General features: G+C 35.9%; 1 protein-coding gene across 2 annotated transcripts in view; it reads left to right on the top strand.

The window, feature by feature from the left end:
- Positions 1 to 252: 252 nt before the first annotated feature.
- The window catches only part of LOC116096530 (probable ubiquitin carboxyl-terminal hydrolase FAF-X), a 144,156-nt gene continuing 125,334 nt past the window's right edge, over positions 253 to 19,074 (top strand). Inside the window, exons 1-6 of one of the 2 annotated variants that reach the window (XM_031378461.1) lie at positions 253 to 523; positions 4,949 to 5,090; positions 9,452 to 9,570; positions 11,904 to 11,983; positions 13,781 to 13,893; positions 16,208 to 16,426. In XM_031378461.1, the coding sequence (XP_031234321.1) occupies positions 4,995 to 5,090; positions 9,452 to 9,570; positions 11,904 to 11,983; positions 13,781 to 13,893; positions 16,208 to 16,426 (627 nt within the window). In that variant the 5' untranslated portion in view covers positions 253 to 523; positions 4,949 to 4,994. Of the gene's footprint in view, positions 524 to 4,948; positions 5,091 to 9,424; positions 9,571 to 11,903; positions 11,984 to 13,780; positions 13,894 to 16,207; positions 16,427 to 19,074 lie in introns of both variants that reach the window. The other variant, XM_031378452.1, reaches the window with a different exon arrangement.

The raw sequence follows: 19,074 nt of genomic DNA, 5'->3' as shown, positions 1-19,074 counted from the left end.
AAAGCTAATCTAAGCACCTTCCCTGTCCCCCGCCCTTCCAGCTGCCTCATTGGTACATAGGAACTTAAGATTTACTTTTCACTAGTTTCTGACCGGAAAATTTCTTAAGTACTGGTGCCGGAAATAGTGAAACAATGGCTAAAACGACCAACACAGGAAGGGGACTATTTGAGAGAGGGCTAAGGGGCGTGGCTTTGCAGACGTTGAGATCCCTTGAGCCTTTGCGTGGCGCTAAGACTTTTGGGAGCTTTTCTCTTCTTAGCGTCGAATCGTCGGGTCCGCCATGTTATTTGTAAGAGAGCAAACTATAAATTTCTTTTCTCCCTGATTGTTGTTGCTGGGTACCACCTTTCCCTCATTTTGGTGGTTACTTTGTGGTGTCATAAGGGCGTCATAAAGGCTCAGAACAGGGATCAAAGAAAAGCCGTAACTGCCAGAGAAATCAGAGGTGACTTCGGAGAAACGGCCCTTAGTCACAGAACTCTACGGTTAGAGCGTCCGGCTCTCAAGACAGAGAAAAAAGGTAAGCGGCTCATTTGCTGGAAAAGAAGAGAGACTAGTAAGTCTCCTCTGTGACAAAGGCATAAGCTGGCCACCATCAATAATTTGTTGCAAATGGAGTTTTGACCCGGCCACTCTTGCGGTCTCAGAGAAGCCCTAGTATCTGAATGTTCAGACAGAATAGGAGAATGAAACAGTGGCTTGTATCAGTTGCCTTTGTTTTACATTCAAGTTTTAGGATTTAGAAAGTCAGACTGATATGACTAGTTTCAGTACCATAGGGGAAAATGGCTGCCTCTTGTTTTCTTTTTCTGCTTTGTGTTGAGGACTTAATCCGGAAGGAGCTTAATAGTTGTATGGCTTAGCATCTTGTTTCTTTGCAAACCCAATGTCCTTACTTACAACTGAATGATTTATAGTAGAGCTAGACTATGGATATTTCTAATTACTTTACTAATGGCCAAGCAACATTTGTTTATGCCTTTTCCGTACGGTGACATCTTGCCTGAGAAATGAACTACATTTTTATCCTTTCAAGAGACTGCTGAGGTCGAACATTCTGTGATGTTCAATATATATGTGTGAGTGTGTGTGTGTATGTGTATGTGTACACATGTATATATGTGTGTGTATATATGTAAAATAAAAATATATATTATATATATAAGTATATATAACAAAAATATATATTTTTGTTTTGTTTTTTGTTTTTCGAGACAGGGTTTCTCTATATAGCCCTGGCTGTCCTGGAACTCACTCTGTAGACTAGGCTGGCCTCGATTAATGAAAGAGTCCTTCATAAACTGGCCTGTTTCTGCTACTTTTCTGGTTTTTAATATTCCTACAATCATGTCTGTGTTGGCTAGCTGTAAACCTGACTTTGCTGATGTGTTATGTGTTTTTTCCATTGCCCTTAACAGTTCAAAGAGTGCATAAAATTTGTATGGTGTTTTATGAAAACTAAATTTTACCATATTTTAAAAGTGAAAGTTTCACAGTAATGATTTTCTTATGGAAATATGTTAACTGCATTTTTGCTTATAATTTAAATTTTTTTGTTCAGCTTTTGACTCATTGTTAGATGTTCATGATGTTTTTAGTGATATCTGTTCGTATTGTAAATCCAAGGAACATTTGTCTACCTTCACTTATATTTTTGGAGTTTTTGCTTTTAAAAATGAATTTAAAATTTTTTATTAAAGTTTCACTATCTTTCCTGAGACTCATCACCACTAAGGTAATATGACAAAAATACTAACTACAAGTGATAATCTCAAACCTAACCTTGAAAAATAAAAGAACTAACCATGTGGTACTTTTTCCTTGGTATGAATTTAACTTATGTAAATATGAGAGAATCTACATTTATTCATAATTCAGAACTCACCCGTATGGTTTTACTTTTAACCTTATTTTCTAGGTTGTGAATAATGAATTTGTCCTTGGTGTTTCAGGAATGAGTTCAGAATAGTTTTTTGTTTGTTTCCACCTTAAAAATAAGTTGGTTATACAGAATCAACTAACATGGACTCTGTACTCAGAGGGTCTCATACAAACTGAACTATCAGGGAGCTTGTAAGGGATCTTACCTACATAGCCCCCTCTACAGATTTGTTATGGTTGTGAAGCTGGGTGTTTTCTGGGACTCTTAACAGTGAGAGGGGGCTGTCTCTGACACTTTTGCCTATTTTTGGAAACTTTTTTCTCCTTCTGAGTAGCTTCATCCAGGCTTAAAAAATGGCAAGTCTTTTTGGAACTTTTTTTTGTTTTGTTTTGTTTTTATTTTTTCGAGACAGGGTTTCTCTGAGTAGTCCTTACTGTCCTGGAACTCACTCTGTAGACCAGGCTGGTCTTGAACTCAGAAATCTGCCTGCCTCTGCCTCCCAAGTGCTGGGATTAAAAGCCTGTGCCACCACTGCCCGGCCATTCTGATTTTTTATATCTCTGAAAGAGTAACATCTTGTTAGATCACATTTTTATTTATATGAGTACACTCTAGCTGTATTCAGACACACCAGAAGAGGGCATCAGCTCACATTATAGGTAATTGTGAGCCACCATGTAGTTGCTGGGAACTGAACTCAGAACCTCTGGAAGATCATGCGGTTAATGCTGTGAACCTCTGAGCCATCTCTTCAGCCCCTAGATCACATTTTTAAATCCATTCAGAATATTTGTATTTTTGACTAGATATTTTAACTCATTTACATTTTTATTACTTACTGTTTGATAGTATTTTTACTGATAATATTTTCTTTTAATTTTGTTTTTCATTATTTCCCTTGTATTTTGTTTTCTTCCATTGTATATTTCTTTCTTTAATCTTGTTTTAATTTGCTTTTATTCTGTATATTTTTTGTTTATTTGTGATAGGTTCTATATGTAGTTTAAGTAGACAAAATGCAGTTGCAAGATACTGGATCACATTGTGAACACCAAGTTTGTGAACTGGATATATCTTGTTATGGTTTGGTTCAACCCTAGCATATACATTTTATCTAAGAGTTTTCTGTTGATTGTAAATGGTTTGTTTTGTTGTGTCTCAGCCCTAGCACATACCTTTAACCCAAGAGCTTCCTGTAAACTAGCTAAATAAAGTCAAAGATAGGTCCAGAGACAGAGCAAGCAACCAGTTGACAGGGAGTAGATTAAGAAAACCCAGGAAAGAGATACGTGTGTCTTTGAGTTAAAGGGTAAGTAAGAAGGAGAAGGAACTTTTTCCTTCTGGAACATCCTTGGAGTAGGAAAGTCAGCAGGGTGCTCTCTCTACGTCTCTGAGCTTGCAGATTTTCACCACAGTGTCTGGCTCCTGAGTCTTTGCTTGATAAATTGAACATTTGTGATTTAAAAAAAAAAAAAAAACAGCAAAATGGATATGTTCTTAAAGAGGTACCCAGTTTGAATAATGCTGTCTTCCCAAAGTAAATTTATACAGGGAGCTTTGCATATAGTCCAAGAAGAAGTCATTTTCAAAACTATTTCAAATCACTCTGAATTAATGCAGTTTGTACATAAATGATGAAAAGGGAAAGACATTCTTTGATGATGAATTTCAAGAAAACAGATGTTTGTCTGTAGAGAATTAAGCCAATAGCAAATTTAGAAAGTTCTTCCCACCTCAGTTTCATGAAAACTTTAAAGTTCCAGGTTTTTTAAGCAATGAAAACTTTAAGAAGATAATGAGGTTTTAAATTATTTATATAAGGCTACTAGAATGATTACATGTAGTGTAAAACAATAATTTATAAGATATAATGCTATTATGGAGATAATATGCATAAATATGTGTGTATCTTTTAGTTTTTTTCTTCCATTTTTTTATTTATTACTTTTATAGAATAACATTTCTTAACTTGACAATTTTTATTCCAAAGAAAAACACAGGCTTGGCCTTTACCTCAATGATGTCTAATACAATAAAAAAATAACATTGTTATAGTTAACCTTTTTTATAATTATGAATAAGGTTGAAAATTTACATGGTTCTATAGTTTACTTAAGAGCTAGATTCTAGGTTTTGATCATACTTTGCTTAGCATTTTTATGAAAATTACATTGTTTTTCCTTTCTGTGCTTCTGTTTATAAAGACAAGTCTATTTTGTATATTTGTGGAGATAAATACACTCAAAATAGTGTATGATTTCTAAAACCTTTAGTGTTAAGCATTTCAAGTATATTCCCAATTGATGTCTTTTTCTTTGGCTTTTTTCCCTCTATTGTTTCTAGATTTATTTTTGTGCTCGTGGCCTCCTCTAGTTGAATGTGTTAGTTGCTAATATTTTTAGAAAAATGTCAGCTCATTCCTTTTTACTTGGCTCGGTTTCCAGTGCTTGGCTTTTGGAATGAAACTTGATTTCTATTTGATGAAACATTTTATTTTCAAGGATATATTCAAGAAATGCCAACTCTAGGCCTTAGGTATTTGGTCTAGTCATGTCCAAGCCAGACTTAAATTTCATTAGAATTCATTTAAAAGAACCACAGAGAATTCTATTTTCATATTTTTAGTGTTGGTTAGAAATTATTGGGCTAAATATTATTATAACTGTAAAATCAATACTTTCATGTTATCTTGCAAAGAACTCCCAAATAAATAATCTATAGTCCTGTGAGGATTCTAGTTGATGTACATTGCTTCCACTTAAGAACTGGCAAGACTTGTTTTCTTGGTAGAACTGCCAAAATAATAATGTGATTATTAATTTAAAGTATAACTAAAATTATACTTTGCCTTTGTCTCATTTTATAATTCTGTATTACTGATTGTAGAGTCCTGGTTAAATTTGGAATTCATGTTAAAGTTGGAATAATTTCTTACCTTTTCCATTTTCCTGGTTTTGGTTAAAATAATTTCTATATGATTGATTGTTCTTAAGTTACAGATTCTAGGGGCTGGCATATGGTAATATTGCATTTTTATAAGTAGACTATAATTTCTTCTCTTAGGACAAATGCATAAACAGACAAACTAAGAAAGGTCTACTCTTTGATCATGACAATCACAACTCGTGGCTCTCCAGTAGGAGAGAATGAGAGCCAGGGACAGGCTCCTGATGGACAACTTCAGGCTTCTTTCCAACAGAACCAGGTAAGATTATAGCATATTGTTTTAGGTACTGAAGAATATGAACAATTGGATTATGTGCTGAACAATATATAACCACCAAAACTACTTAAAGGAAAATAACAACATGAAAATTGTGTTATATGGTACTTAAGACTTGTGAATTGTGGTTTTATGTTAACAGTAATTATAACTCTAAGGGCAAAATTAAGTTATTCATTATAATTGGTTAATTACAGTAATTAGTAAATTAGTAAAAACTAATAACATGGTACAAAATTCATTGTATTCACAAATGTGTTTATTTAAAATCTATGAACTGTTATTTCTAAGATTTTCTACCTTACAAAAAGTTAAACTTTTAGAAATGAGGCAAAGCTACATCTGAGTGTTTTTGTTTTGTTGTTACTTTTGTTGTTGCTTTTTTTATTAATCTTTGCTGTCATTTACATCTCAAATGATATTCCCCCTTCCCTCTCCACAGCCCCCATCCATCAGCCTTCTGCCCCCTCCTCTTTGCCTCTGAGGGTGCTGCCCCACTCATCCCACTCCTGTCCACTGCTCCAACATCCCCTTATACTGGGGCAATAAACCTCCACAGGACCAAGGGCCTCCCCTCCAATTGATGTCCAACAAGGCCATCTTCTGATATGTGTGTATCTGGAGCCATGGATCCCTCCCTGTACATTCCTTGACTGGTGGTCTGCTCCCTAAGTGCACTGGTTGGTCCAGCCAGCCCCACATTGTTCCTCCTATTAGGGTTTCAATTCCCCTCTGCTCCTCCGGTACTTCCACCAGCTCCCCCACTGGGGTCCCCACCTGAAACTTCGATGATTGGCTTCAAGCATCCAATCTGCATTGGTCAGGTGCTGGCAGAACCTCACAGAACGGTCACACCAGGGCCCTGATAGCAAAAGCCTCATGGCAACAAAAATAGTGTCTGGGTTTGGTATCTGTTTAAAGGAAGGATCCCCAGGTGGGATAGCCTTTCCTTCAGTCTCTGCTCCATTTTGACCCTGTCTTTTCTTTGGACAGGAACATTTCTGAGTTAAAAACTGAGATGGGTGGGTGGCACCATCCCTCAACTGGGGCCTGTGCCTATGTATTGGAGGTGGTCTCTACAGGTTCTATCTCTTCAGTGCACATTTTGGCTAAGGTCATCCCCCTTTGGGTCCTAGGACTCTCTAGCTTCCCCGGTGTCTGGGACCCTCCTCCGGTGGCTACACCCAGTTCCTCATCTTCCACTGCTACATATTTTTATTCAATTTCTTAACCCTCTGTACCTCACATCTGTCCCCTCCAGTACCTGATCCTGCCCCTTTTTTTTTCCTCCCCACCCCCAACATCTCCATCCCTCCACCTCCCAAGATCATCCTGTCCGCACCCTGGGCTTCCTTCCTCCTAAGCTCCATATGGCCTATGGGTTGTATCATGAGCATTGTGAGGGATTTTTTTTAATTATCAATAATTATTTCTTCAAACATGATGTCTACTTAATTCTTCTACATGTACATGAGCCATCTCTCCAGCCCATCTTAAACTTTTCAAAACTATTTTTTTATTATTCAGTGCTCTTTCTGTTTTGCTTTTGTTACTTTTAATTTTTGTGTTAGCTGTGACTTACATGCTTCTCTTAAGAAAAAGATTAGGTATTTTTATTTAAGATTTTAAAATATGTTAAATCTTGCTTCACACTGTTTTGCTGCATTTTATAAACTTTTATGTATTTATTTTTTACTGGCTTCTGATATCCTAATTTTCATTATTACTTCCTCTTTGGCTTATAGACTGTTTCACCTATCATTTCCTTTCTATTTCACTTACAGTTTTGCCAGTTTTCTTTCCCTGCTTTGATTCTGTAGCATTCTGAAAGGAAACATTGTATGATTTGTCTTAAATATGCCACAGAGTATATTTTTATATGTCTGTCTGTGGTGTGAGACAGAGAAAAAGGGAGAGAGAGAGAGAGAGAGAGAGAGAGAGACACACACAACACACTCTGAATAAATGTCCATGCTCCTCGGGAAGATAAATTATGATATATTCTTTATATTTCATTTGAAATAGATAATTTTACAGTGTAAGAACACTTTTTTTGGTTTGAATTTTGGGCTGACCTGTTCCTTACTAAAATAGAGCATTGAAGCTTATGACTGGTTTAATGAACAGTTTATGTCAGGATAATACTTTTGAATATAATTGACAACTCCATAGTTTGATTGATTAGATTGAATGGTTACAATGTATGTAACCATTGTATATTGATAAATTTACCTTTTCCTCTGCACAAGTTATAATGTCTTTATTTATTACTAAAGTGTCCTCTACTATATAGTATTACCTGGCCTGGCTCTCAACGGAGAGCCTTAAAGGGTGGGACACTACACCCAATTAAGTTGTTACTTTGTCTGGTTTTTAATTTTAAGGACAACAATTTCATTTATTTGTGACCAAAATTCTTTTAAGAATTGTTGGTTTTCAGTTTGTTCAGCATGTCACATTTTGCTGGGATGAATTGCTAATTTCCAAGCATATGATATAATTGGACTAGAATCCAAATATGACTTATCTTTTCCTTTTAATTCTTATATTTAAATAGTTTGAGTCTTATGTAGCTTATAGCCATATTTTGGGTTTCTCTCCTGTTACTGGCTAAAAATATATTTAGGTTACTTTGTATTTCTGGTTATTTTTTTTTCTTTCTCATACTGCCTTCTATATGTGTTTTTGAGTGGCACGTTTTATTTCAGTGGACAGTCTTCATGTAGTTTACTTGTCTTAAATGCAATATGTAGCTAAAACTAGCCCAGAGCCGGGCAGTGGTGGTGCACACCTTTAATCCCAGCACTTGGGAGGCAGAGGCAGGCGGATCTACAGAGTGAGTTCCAGGACAGCAGGGCTACACAGAGAAAACCTGTCTTAAAAAAAAAAGAAAAAAAAAAACTAGCCCAGAAACTCAGAATGTCTCTGGCTATACCTGTACAATACAAGGATTACAGGTGTAAATCACATACCACTATCATTTTTTGATACTAGTTTTATTCATTTATATTCTTCTGTCCTGTTGTTTTTAATTTTTTTTTAAGTTTTAACTCTAGAAATTTTTATTTATTTTTTTAAAAGATTTATTTATATTATAAATGAGTACACTGTAGCTGTCTTCATACGCACCAGAAGAGGGCGTCAGGTTTCATTACGGGTGGTTGTTGAGCCACCATGTGGTTGCTGGGATTTGAACTCAGGACCTTCCGAAGAGCAGTCAGTGCTCTTACCTGCTGGGCCATCTCACCAGCCCCTAGAAATTTTTATTTTAATTTTACTTTTAATGCAGTTTAAGTATCCACTTAATGAATTATTCTAGAAACCTTCATTTTTACTTTTCTTCTGTTAATTTAATACACTCTTTTACTGTTTAATAATTACTTCAAATATAGAAGTGTTAAATGTCCAATTAATAGATTTGTTTTTTCTGGGCAGAGTTGTATTGGAGATTTTAATTCATTCATGAAGATTAATAAGTAGAGGAAGACAAAATAGCCTATTCTGTTTTTCTCTTTGGGCTTCAAACTACTGGGATCAAACTTTATAGTGTCATCATTATTATACAAGTACACTATTTATGACCTATGTCCCTATTTCCAGGAATTGCTTATTGTATTAGGTCATGAGTTTTAGAATATTTTCCTTTTTCTGTGATTCCTGCCTCTCACTTAATAAACTAGGCTTTGTGAGAACGCCAGAAAACTTGATTCTCCCTATTCCATTTTAAACTTTTGTCTTTCACACGTATAGCACCTGATCATTGTGAATGTTTCTTATCCAGAAATCAAATTTGTTAAGTTTTAGAGACTATGCAGACTACAATTTATATAACCTAGCACTGCAATGAATTTTGAGCAGATATTAATTATGCTACCTGTGTCTATAGTTGACATATCAGAATTGATTAATGAGCATAACTATCCCCTTTGTTTTTTAAATATTGTATTTTTTAATATTGCCATTGATTACTATTGTTGTTTCTAATTATTAATAATATAATGTGTGTGGTGACTTATGTATCTCTGCAAGTTTTATAATAAAAATTAAGTACAATGGCATTTATTTTAGTAGTTTTTTAAAAATGATATCTGTAATTTGACTTAGTATAGTGTTATATAATAATTATTATTTTTAATCTGTGGGAAAATGCCTCCATGCAAATGGAAAAGGGGCCAGAGATCAGCAGTAATACTCCTGTCCTTAAATACATAGTGATAGTGTATATCAGATAATTTTACAAGCATGTACTGATATGTCAGTTGCTAAGTACTATACATGTGTTTATAGTTGTCTGGGATTTTTAACTTTTAATTAAGATTTCATCATCTGATTCTTCCAATGAGAATTCCCCAGCAACTCCTCCAGATGAACAAGGCCAAGGTGATGCTCCACCACAGCATGAAGAAGAAGATCCTTCATTTCCTCATGCTGACCTGGCAAAATTAGACGACATGATTAACAGGTGCATTTATTTTCATTTGTATGTGTTTTTTTTTTAAACTGAGACCTGCCTCAAAGATTTTTTTTTATGAATATGAGAATTCTGTAACTATATAGATGGTTGTGAGCCTTCATGTGGTTGTTGGGAATTGAATTTTTAGGACCTCAGCTTACTCCAGTTGACCCCACTCACTCTGGTCAACTCCACTTGCCTCAGTCCCTTCTTGCTCCAGCCCAAAGGTTTATATATTATTATGCATAAATACACTGTAGCTATCTTCAGATGTGCCAGAAGAGGATGTCAGATCTCATTACAGGTGGTTGTGTGGGCCACCATATGGTTGCTGGGATTTGAACTTGGAACCTTCGGAAGAACAGTCAGTCCTCTTACTCTCTGAGCCATCTTACCAGCCCTCATTTGTATGTTAATGGATAGAATTGCTTGAGGAAACAAATTGCTTTTGGCCAACTAGTTAACTGTTATTAAATTAGAGGAACAGGGAGGGACAATGAATCATGCTATTTTAGGCAGTTTGTCTCTGTTCTCTGGTTTTCCCTTTACACACACACACACACACACACATTCTATCTATAGTAGTCTCTTTTTTAGTTTCATGGCACTTGTACTCTCGTAGTTATTGATTATTCTACGAAAACATACATGACTACAGAAAGAAGAAACTACATTTGACATGTCTCATAAATCTTCTTTGTCAAACATATTGAATGGAATTCAAGGAATTTAACTTTCTCGTCTACCCAGCATAGTTTGAGGAATGTTTGCTTTCATTGTGAAATTGTCTCAAGTTGTTGAGCTTTTTTTTTTTTTACTTTAATGATGCACTCTTCTTTACCAGCCCTTACTGCTTAACTTGACTGAGAAAGTCTGCCTCTTTTCTCTTGCTTCAGTGTAGAATTCAGAATTGTACAGCAACATATCCTCATGGCTACATCTTCAAAAATCAATGACTCCTGAGGATTGGCTAGTAAGAAGACAAATGCCATCGTTATCATCATCAGTTTTCTTTCTGTTATAGAATAAGGAATAAATTTCATGACCAAAGGCTTCAAATGTTAGATTTTATGATAGGAGAAGGCAACATATAGCAAAAGCTTTAGATTCTCTTCAACATGTTTTCTTTTTTAAAAAGATCTATTCATATTTATGTTATATATATATAGGTACTTTGCCTATATCCCTCTGTGTGTATTATATGTGTACAGTCTGAGGATACCAGAAATAAGCATCTGATTCTATAGCATTATAGTTAGATATGGCTGTGAGTCTCCATGCAGGTCCTGGTACTCAAACGTGGGCCTCTGGAAGGGCATCCATTACACTTAACTACTAAGGCCTCCCTCCAGTTCTATCTTAATACATTTCTATGTGTACCTGTTACCCTGAGGGAATTATGCCACATTCTCAGTTCTGTCATATACTTCCTGTAATCCTAGTCATTCCTGATCTGAGCAGTAGCAGGAATGAGAAAATTGAAGGACTTTGAAAGTCTGTCCTTTAAGTCTCTTCAAGTCTCCCTTATTGTTGGTTAGGGTTATTTTTTCATAATGGATTTAAGAACTTGTTATACTGTTAGCTGAATCATTAAGAGGAAAGTTCAAAAAATTCTTCAGTTCAATAATATAATTTTATTAAATTTATTTAAAATGACATCATTAGTGTTTGATACTTTTTCTAGCTCATTGTTTAGCACCTAGGAGATTTCAGAAAAAGTATTTTCTGAGAAGTGGTGGGTTAGTCAGTCATTATATTTATAGAATGCTGACTTCTTTTGTAAATATGGCAATAATAGTAAGGTATGCTAGCTTTTTCATTAACTTAATATAGACAAACACATTTTAAAAGCTGTTTGTTTTGAGGTATAAACATTTTCTTAAGACAATAGATTTTAAAAGTTTGGCAAATGTATTAAGGAAAAGCTGGTAACTATCTGAATATGTGGAATGTGGGGCACTTGTCAAAGTTTCGTCTATGTCAAGAAATTAAAAGTGTTTTATTTTTACACTGTAAAATATAAACTTTAATTTTAAGAAAACATTCCTTTTTAGCTACAGGTATTGGCAGTTTAATTTTCAGTCTTGTTAAACATGCTAAGTGATTTCTTACCACTATGTCATACTTGATATCATAAAACTCTGCATAGATATAGTAGATTTCTTTAATGCCACAAAAGAATATCACTTGGCAACATTTTTCCTTAAAACTATGGTGAATATAGCTTGGGGATTTTGTTTGTTGTTATGTTCTTTTTCCTAGTAAAAGTAGTAACCTGTAGTAACTTTAACACTGTTTCAATAGTGTTCTGAACAGTAATCTTATTTTACAATAATTATTAGGCCCCGATGGGTGGTTCCTGTTTTGCCAAAGGGGGAATTAGAAGTACTTTTAGAAGCTTCTCTTGATCTTACTAAAAAAGGTGAGTTTGAAATCTGTTACTGTTTTCATCATACATGTTCGTATACATATGTAAATAGTGTTTTTGAAGGCTTTGAGTTTTTCCATACATAATTAAATATTTGTAATTTGCAGTGAATATCATTAACATTTCTGGTAAGGCTAAATTTATATACATGGTTGTTCAATCACTGAGAGAAAGGGTTCAGCAGGGGCCTACTGGTCTGGGCTCAGAGAAGATGCACCTAACCTTCAAAAGACTTGAGACCCCAGGGAGTGGGAATGTCTTGGGGAGGGGGGTTGGAGGGATATCTTCTTAGAGATGGGAAGGGAACAGGAGGAGGAGAGGGGTCAGAGAGCATATGGGGAGGGAGATAATGACTGGACTTGTATAAAAGGATTAAAGAGTGTTTGTGTGTGTGTATACATACATACATATATACACATGGGCATACACTCATATATATACATATATATACACATAATATATGTATTATATATTAAATATATTTATATGTTACATACATATATATGTATAATAGAATTCTCTCTCTTCCCCTTACTCTTTTCCCCTCTTCCCCCTCTTAGTTTTCTCTGTGTAGCCCTGGCTGCCCTAGAGCTCACTCTATTAGACTAAGATGGTCTTGAACTCAGAGATGGGGCATTCCTACCTTTACCTCCTGAATGCTGAGATTAAAGGACATTTAATTGTCATTTATCAAGACCTTGAAATGACTTGGCACATTAACATATCTTTGTTGTCTTGTAATGTCTCTATGACGTTTTAAAATTCATTTTTAATTTTAATTGAATGTATTGCTATATAGGAGTATGTAGATGTGCCTGCAGGTATTCATGAAGGCCAGAAGAAGTTATAGGGTTGCAACTAGAGTTACAAGTGTTTGTGAATCACTGGTATGAGTGTTGGGAATTGGACTTGGGTCTCTACAAAAAATAGTACATTCATTTTCTAACTGATTTATCCATCCATTGTAGGTAGATCTTAATTCAGAAGATGTCATATATAGGGCATGTTCTAGAATACTGTAAGATGAACAAAACCTAAATTATATTTAATACTGATTCACATTTAGATTATATGGGCTTATCATTATTTTGGAGATCATGTGAAATAGAGATGACTTCTTTTTAGAGTTAGGGTTTAAGTGACATCAAATATGTTAAGATACAGTATATTTAGAAACATTTCCAATTGTTCAAGTTATTTGATTTGATAAGATTTTTATACAGTTTTTGTTTTTCTGAATTCTGTCTTTTTTAATTTTATGGTAATGCTGTTTTATCATAATGCTACAGTTTTCTTCACGCATTAAAAACCATACTGGATTCTGATATTGCGTAGTATGTAGTCACATACTTGGTCATATAAACATTTTTGTCTTACTTATTTTTTTACTTGAAAAAATTTTTTTATTATTTTATTTACAATTCAAATACTGTCCCCTTTCCAGACCCCCCCCCCAAGAACTTTCCACCCCATGCCTTCTCACCTTCACCTCTGAGAGGGTGCTCTCCCCTACACACCTCACCCCTTTAGCATCCCCCTTCTGGGCATCAAGCCTCCACAGGACCAAGCCTATCCCCTCGCATTGATGCCAGATAAGGCAGTCTTCTGCTTCATATGCAGTGGGAGCCATGGCTCCCTCCATATGTACTCCTTGGTTGGTGGTTTAGTCTCTGGGAGCTCTGGGGGTTGGGGGAGGTCTGGTTGGTTGATACTGTTGCTCTTCCTATGGGGTTGCAAACCCCTTGAGCCCTTCAATCCTGTTTATTTTTTATTTACTTTACTTCCTTTTAGGCCTTGATACTAAAAGTGAAGCATGCCAGCGGTTTTTTCGAGATGTTTTAACTGTGACATTTACCAAAATCCTTATGGATGAGGCTGTGAGCGGATGGAAGTTTGAAATTCATGTGAGTTTTGTATATGATGGGAATTTAAGTTTTATATGTTGGGTTTTTGTTTTGTTTTGTTTTGTTTTTTGTTTCTCTCTCTGTAGCCCTGGCTGTCCTGGAACTCACTCTGTAGACTAGGCTGGCCTTGAACTCAGAAATCTGCCTGCCTCTGCCTCCCAAGTGCTGGGATTAAAGGTGTGGGCCACCACTGCCCAGTTTATAAGTTATTTTTTTATGAATCTATGTTTGGAAAATATTACTGCAATGTTTTGAATAATAAGCCTAATGCAAGTTTGAAGAAGGAGCTTCTGTAGACTTAGGATTTTTTTGCCTAGAGTTTTTTTTAAACCTACTTTTAATAATGGTTTTTAAATGCTACAAACTACTAGCTGACTGTCTAAAGGTAGGGAAGAAAGATGGTAAATAGGACACGCAGATGTGGACCTTTTTAAATGTAGTTTTGGGGGTGATTTTAATGTCCATTTGTTAGGATACCAGTAGTCCCGTTCAGATGTGTCACAATAGCAAACAGGAGTCATCAGCAGTGGTATGATCTAGCAGAAACCACTAGTCCTCCTCCATATTGGCACTAGTCAGTGGAAGCAACCAGGAGCAGACAGGATGCCAGGAGATGGAAGACCAATGAAGCATTGCATAGTTAGCTATGGAGTTGCATCATCTTTGTCCATTGAGTCTTGTTTATATTCTGTCCAAAAATCACATGTCCTCCCATCAGTCTTGGCTTAACAAAGCACCATGTGAGTTTGTCTTAGCAAAATATCGCATAAATCTGCATCACCTGACATATTTAAAAATTTTTTACTCTTTTAGAAAGAGCTTGCTTGAAGTTTTAAGTATAAGGCCTTGTTTTTTAAAATACTACCTGAAATTTAAATGTCTTCTAACAGTATGATTTACCAGATTTACTATTGATTCTAACTCTTATCCGCTATTGTGTTTATTTTTAAAAATACATATCTAGAAAAGGGAATAATATATAGCTGGAATACAAAATAATGTATAGAATAGCTGGAACACTAAGTGATACAATAGCATAAGAGTTTAAATGTAGAAATAAACAAAGAAACTTAGAAGGATTTTCCTTGGCCCTGAGAGATAAAAAGTTAACTTCCTCTATGAAGTATAAACCATGGATCAGTACTCACTCATTTTGGAAATTCAAATTTTAGTTTTGACACTGATAAAGTAGAGACAAAATTTTGTGTTCTGAGATGGAGCTTAGCTTTACTCAGCTGGTAAAAGTAAATATGAATACTTATGAAACAAAATAATTTAGACATCTATTGATCCATTCTAAGAACTAAATATTCTTAATTTATCTTTTTAATAAATTACTGAATGGCAAGGCAGATATTTATAAAATGCAATTAATCAGAAATTGTGAAACATGCATAATTTTATGGCTGGAATTTAACTTAAATATTATCAAAAATAACCAGGGCATACATGTGTATCTGTGTGCTATGTATGTATACATATATGTGTGTGCACCTTTTGAAAGTAATGTGAGATCTCTGAATTGCAGCTTAGATTGCAAATTTTCTTTGTAGTGGATAATGAATGTGTTTAGACTTTAGAATTATTACTTGTAGACTACAAAATACCACAGTGAGAAAATATTGTGACATATATCTTACTAACTAAATATGTAGTTATAAGCAGCCTTTTGTCCAAACATTATTAGAAAAGTTCTCCCAGACCAGGCCGTAGTGACTCACGCCTTTAATCCCAGCACTTGGGAGGCAGAGGCAGGCAGATTTCTGAGTTCGAGGCCAGCCTCGAACAGAGTGAGTTCCAGACAGCCAAGGATATACAGAACAGAAAAAAAAAATTATCGCAGATTTAAAAAAATAAGTTATCTTATAGCTAGGCAATACATGCTTTTAATCCCAGCATTTGGGAAGCATAGGCAGGTAGATCTCTGTGAGTTTAAAGCCAAACTAGTGTTAAAGTAAGTGCACAGCCAGGGCTTCATAGAGAAGCCCTGTCTTGAAAAACAAACAAACAAAAAGGACAAAACAATAAACCCCCCAAAAAATATTTTTAGTCTGGCCTTAGACTCAGTCTAAGCTTTAGACTACAGTCTGGCCTAGTTTGAAATCTTGTTTCTATTTTCTTAGTGCTAAGTTTACATGAGATTCTGAAATATGAAACTATACAGTAAATTAAATATTAATTTAATGAATGTTATTTAATTCATAGTATTAATGTATAAAATAATTTAGATAATTTAGAAATAGAAAAATTAACAAAACTAAAATTTTCTGTGTGTGAAATTACAATCTGTTCTTACCTATTATTTGTTTAACAGAGGTGTATTATTAACAATACCCATCGCCTAGTGGAACTTTGTGTGGCCAAATTGTCTCAGGACTGGTTTCCATTTCTAGAACTTCTAGCAATAGCATTAAATCCTCATTGCAAATTTCATGTCTACAATGGTGCACGTCCATGTGAATCAGTGTCCTCAAGTGTTCAGTTTCCTGAAGATGAACTCTTTGCCTGTTCTCCAGACCTATGTTCACCAAAAGTAGGTCCATTTGTTCTTTTAAAAATTCTGTATTAACTTTTTTGGCATTGGTTAGATAATGTAAATTCATGTTTAAATTGCTGGTTTTGCTGGGTGGTAGTGTCATGCCTTTAATCCAAGTATTTAGGAGTCAGAGACAAGCAGGTTCCTGAGTTTCAGGACAGCCTTGTCTACAAAACAAATTCCAGAAAAGCCAGGGTTATACAGAAAAACATTTTCTTGAACAAAAAGAAAGAACACCCAGTTTTTCTTTCATGAAACACAGGCCATTAGGCAGTTAATGCAATTTGATTCCCTAAAAGTAAATCATAGCGTTCATCTACCTCTGAATGTTAAATTAAGTAGCCATTTATTTCATCCTTAACCTGAAATAGAAGTTCTGCTTTATACTAGTAAAACTTGTAACATTTTCATGAAGCAAGAAGAGGAAAACAAATAGTTGGGCATTAGAACATCTAAAAACAAAAACAAAACACTGAACTGGTGTTCAAACACCAGTATGAGTATGAACATTTAACAGTTTCTTATGTTTGGTGTTTCAAATCCAATTTAACTTTATAAAATAACCAATAACTTTTAAAAGTATTATAAAGAATAACATAGGTTTAGTATTTATTACACATACTACTTGGAAAAAAAATATGAGAACACAAAGTGATTCATATTACCTTTAAATCAGCAAACTTTGTGCATATTTTTCTTTTTTTTCATTGCTGTGATAACATCCAATTTATTTAGTAATAAAAGACTTTTTCTATTAGATATTTTCTTTATTTACATTTGAAACGATATCTCCTTTCCCAGTTTCCCTTCTCCCACCCAAACTTGTTTTCTCACCTTTCCCCTGCTCACCACCCCCACGCTCTCCTGCTTCCTGGCCCTGGCATTCCCCTACACTGGGGCATAGAACCTTCACAGGACCAAGGGCCTCTCCTGCCATTGATGACCAACTAGGCCATCCTCTGCTAAATATGCAGCTGAAGCCATCAGTCCCACCATGTGTACTCTTTGGTTGGTGGTTTAGTCCATGGAAGCTCTGAGGGTACTAGTTAGTTCATATTGTTGTTCATCCTAAGGGGCTGCAAACCCTTCAGCTCCTTGGATCCTTTCTCTAGCTCCTTCACTGGAGAACCTTGTGCTCAGTCCAGTGGATGGCTGTCAGCCTCTACTTCTGTATTAGTCCGGTACTGTCAGAGCCTCTCAGGAGACAGCTATATCAGGCTCCTGTCAGCCAGCACTTGCTGGCATCCATAATAGTGTATGAATTTAATGATTGAATATGTGAAAGATTCCCAAGTGTAGCAGTCTCTGGATTGTCCTTCCTTCAGTCTCTGCTCCATAGTTTATCCCTGCAACTCCTTCCATGAGTATTTTGTTCCTCTTCTAAGAAGGAGAAAAGTATCCACACTTTGGTCTTCCTTCCTCTTGAGTTTCTTTTGATTTGTGCATTGTATTTTGGGATAATAACCACTTATCGGAGAGTGCATGCCATGTGTGTTCTTTTGTGATTGTGTTACCTCACTCAGGATGATATTCTCCAGATCCATCCATTTTCCTAAGAATTTCATAAATTCATTGTTTTTAATAGCTGAGTAGTACTCCATTGTGTAGATGTACCACATTTTCTGTATCCCTTCTACTGTCGAGGGACATCTGGGTTCTATCCAGCTTCTGGCTATTATAATAAAGCTGCTTAGAAGGAGAGAGGTAGCAGAAGAGAGTTAGGTCTTGTTTGAATGGGGATAGCATGAGTACAAGATGTAGCTCCAAGTGTCTCCCGGTTTCATTGGCAGATCTGTCAGGATTTGCCACTGCTGGAATTAGATTAATAAGGCTTACAAAATTAGGATTTCACCTTCGGGTCTCTCTGGGCTGGTGTCCTGAGCAGAACTTGGGCGCAAGCTCTGCAGCTAGTCCCACAACACCCAGAAGAAACTCCACTCCTGGGCTCTCTAACATTCAGGATCAGAGTTGAGGAGGACAGAACATCTGTCCCAACACCAGGAGTAACTGGGACAGAGAGACCAGGGACAAAGGAACTTTGCAAGCAGAGTGGCTCGGGTTCCTTCCAGTCTCTCTGAGCTGGTGTCCTGAGTGGACCTTGAGTGCAAGCTCTGCAGCCAGTACCACAACACCCAGAGGAAGCTGCTGCACTCTGAGGTACTCTAACAAGCCCAGGGTCACAGGAACCCAGAATCACAGGATCACAGAAACAGCTTGACTCTGAGGAGTTCTGACACAACCAGAATCACAGGAAAGACAGGGTCCAGTCAGATTTTAGCAAGGGCAGGTAGCACTAAAGATAACCAGATGGCAGGGTGGGGGTTGGGGAGAGACAGGGAGGAGTAGTGTAATAAAATAACACAAACCAAGGTTACTTAGCATCATTAGAACCCAATTCTCCCACCATAGCAAGTCCTAGACACACCATCACACGGGAAAAGCAAGATTCAGATCTAAAATCACCTCTCATGATGATGATACAGAACTTTAAAAAAGACATAAATAACTCCATTAGAGAAATACAGGAGAACACAGGTAAACAGCTAGAAGCTCTTAAAGGGGAAACACAAAAATCCTTTAAAGAACTACAGGAAAACACAATCAAACAGGTGAAGGAAGTGAGCAAAACCATCCAGAATCTAAAA

Source organism: Mastomys coucha, chromosome Y (genome assembly GCF_008632895.1).
Source record: "Mastomys coucha isolate ucsf_1 chromosome Y, UCSF_Mcou_1, whole genome shotgun sequence".
In the NCBI taxonomy this organism is placed as follows: domain Eukaryota; kingdom Metazoa; phylum Chordata; class Mammalia; order Rodentia; family Muridae; genus Mastomys; species Mastomys coucha.
Note: the sequence above shows the minus strand (reverse complement) of the source record. Positions and strands in the feature narration are given on the sequence as shown.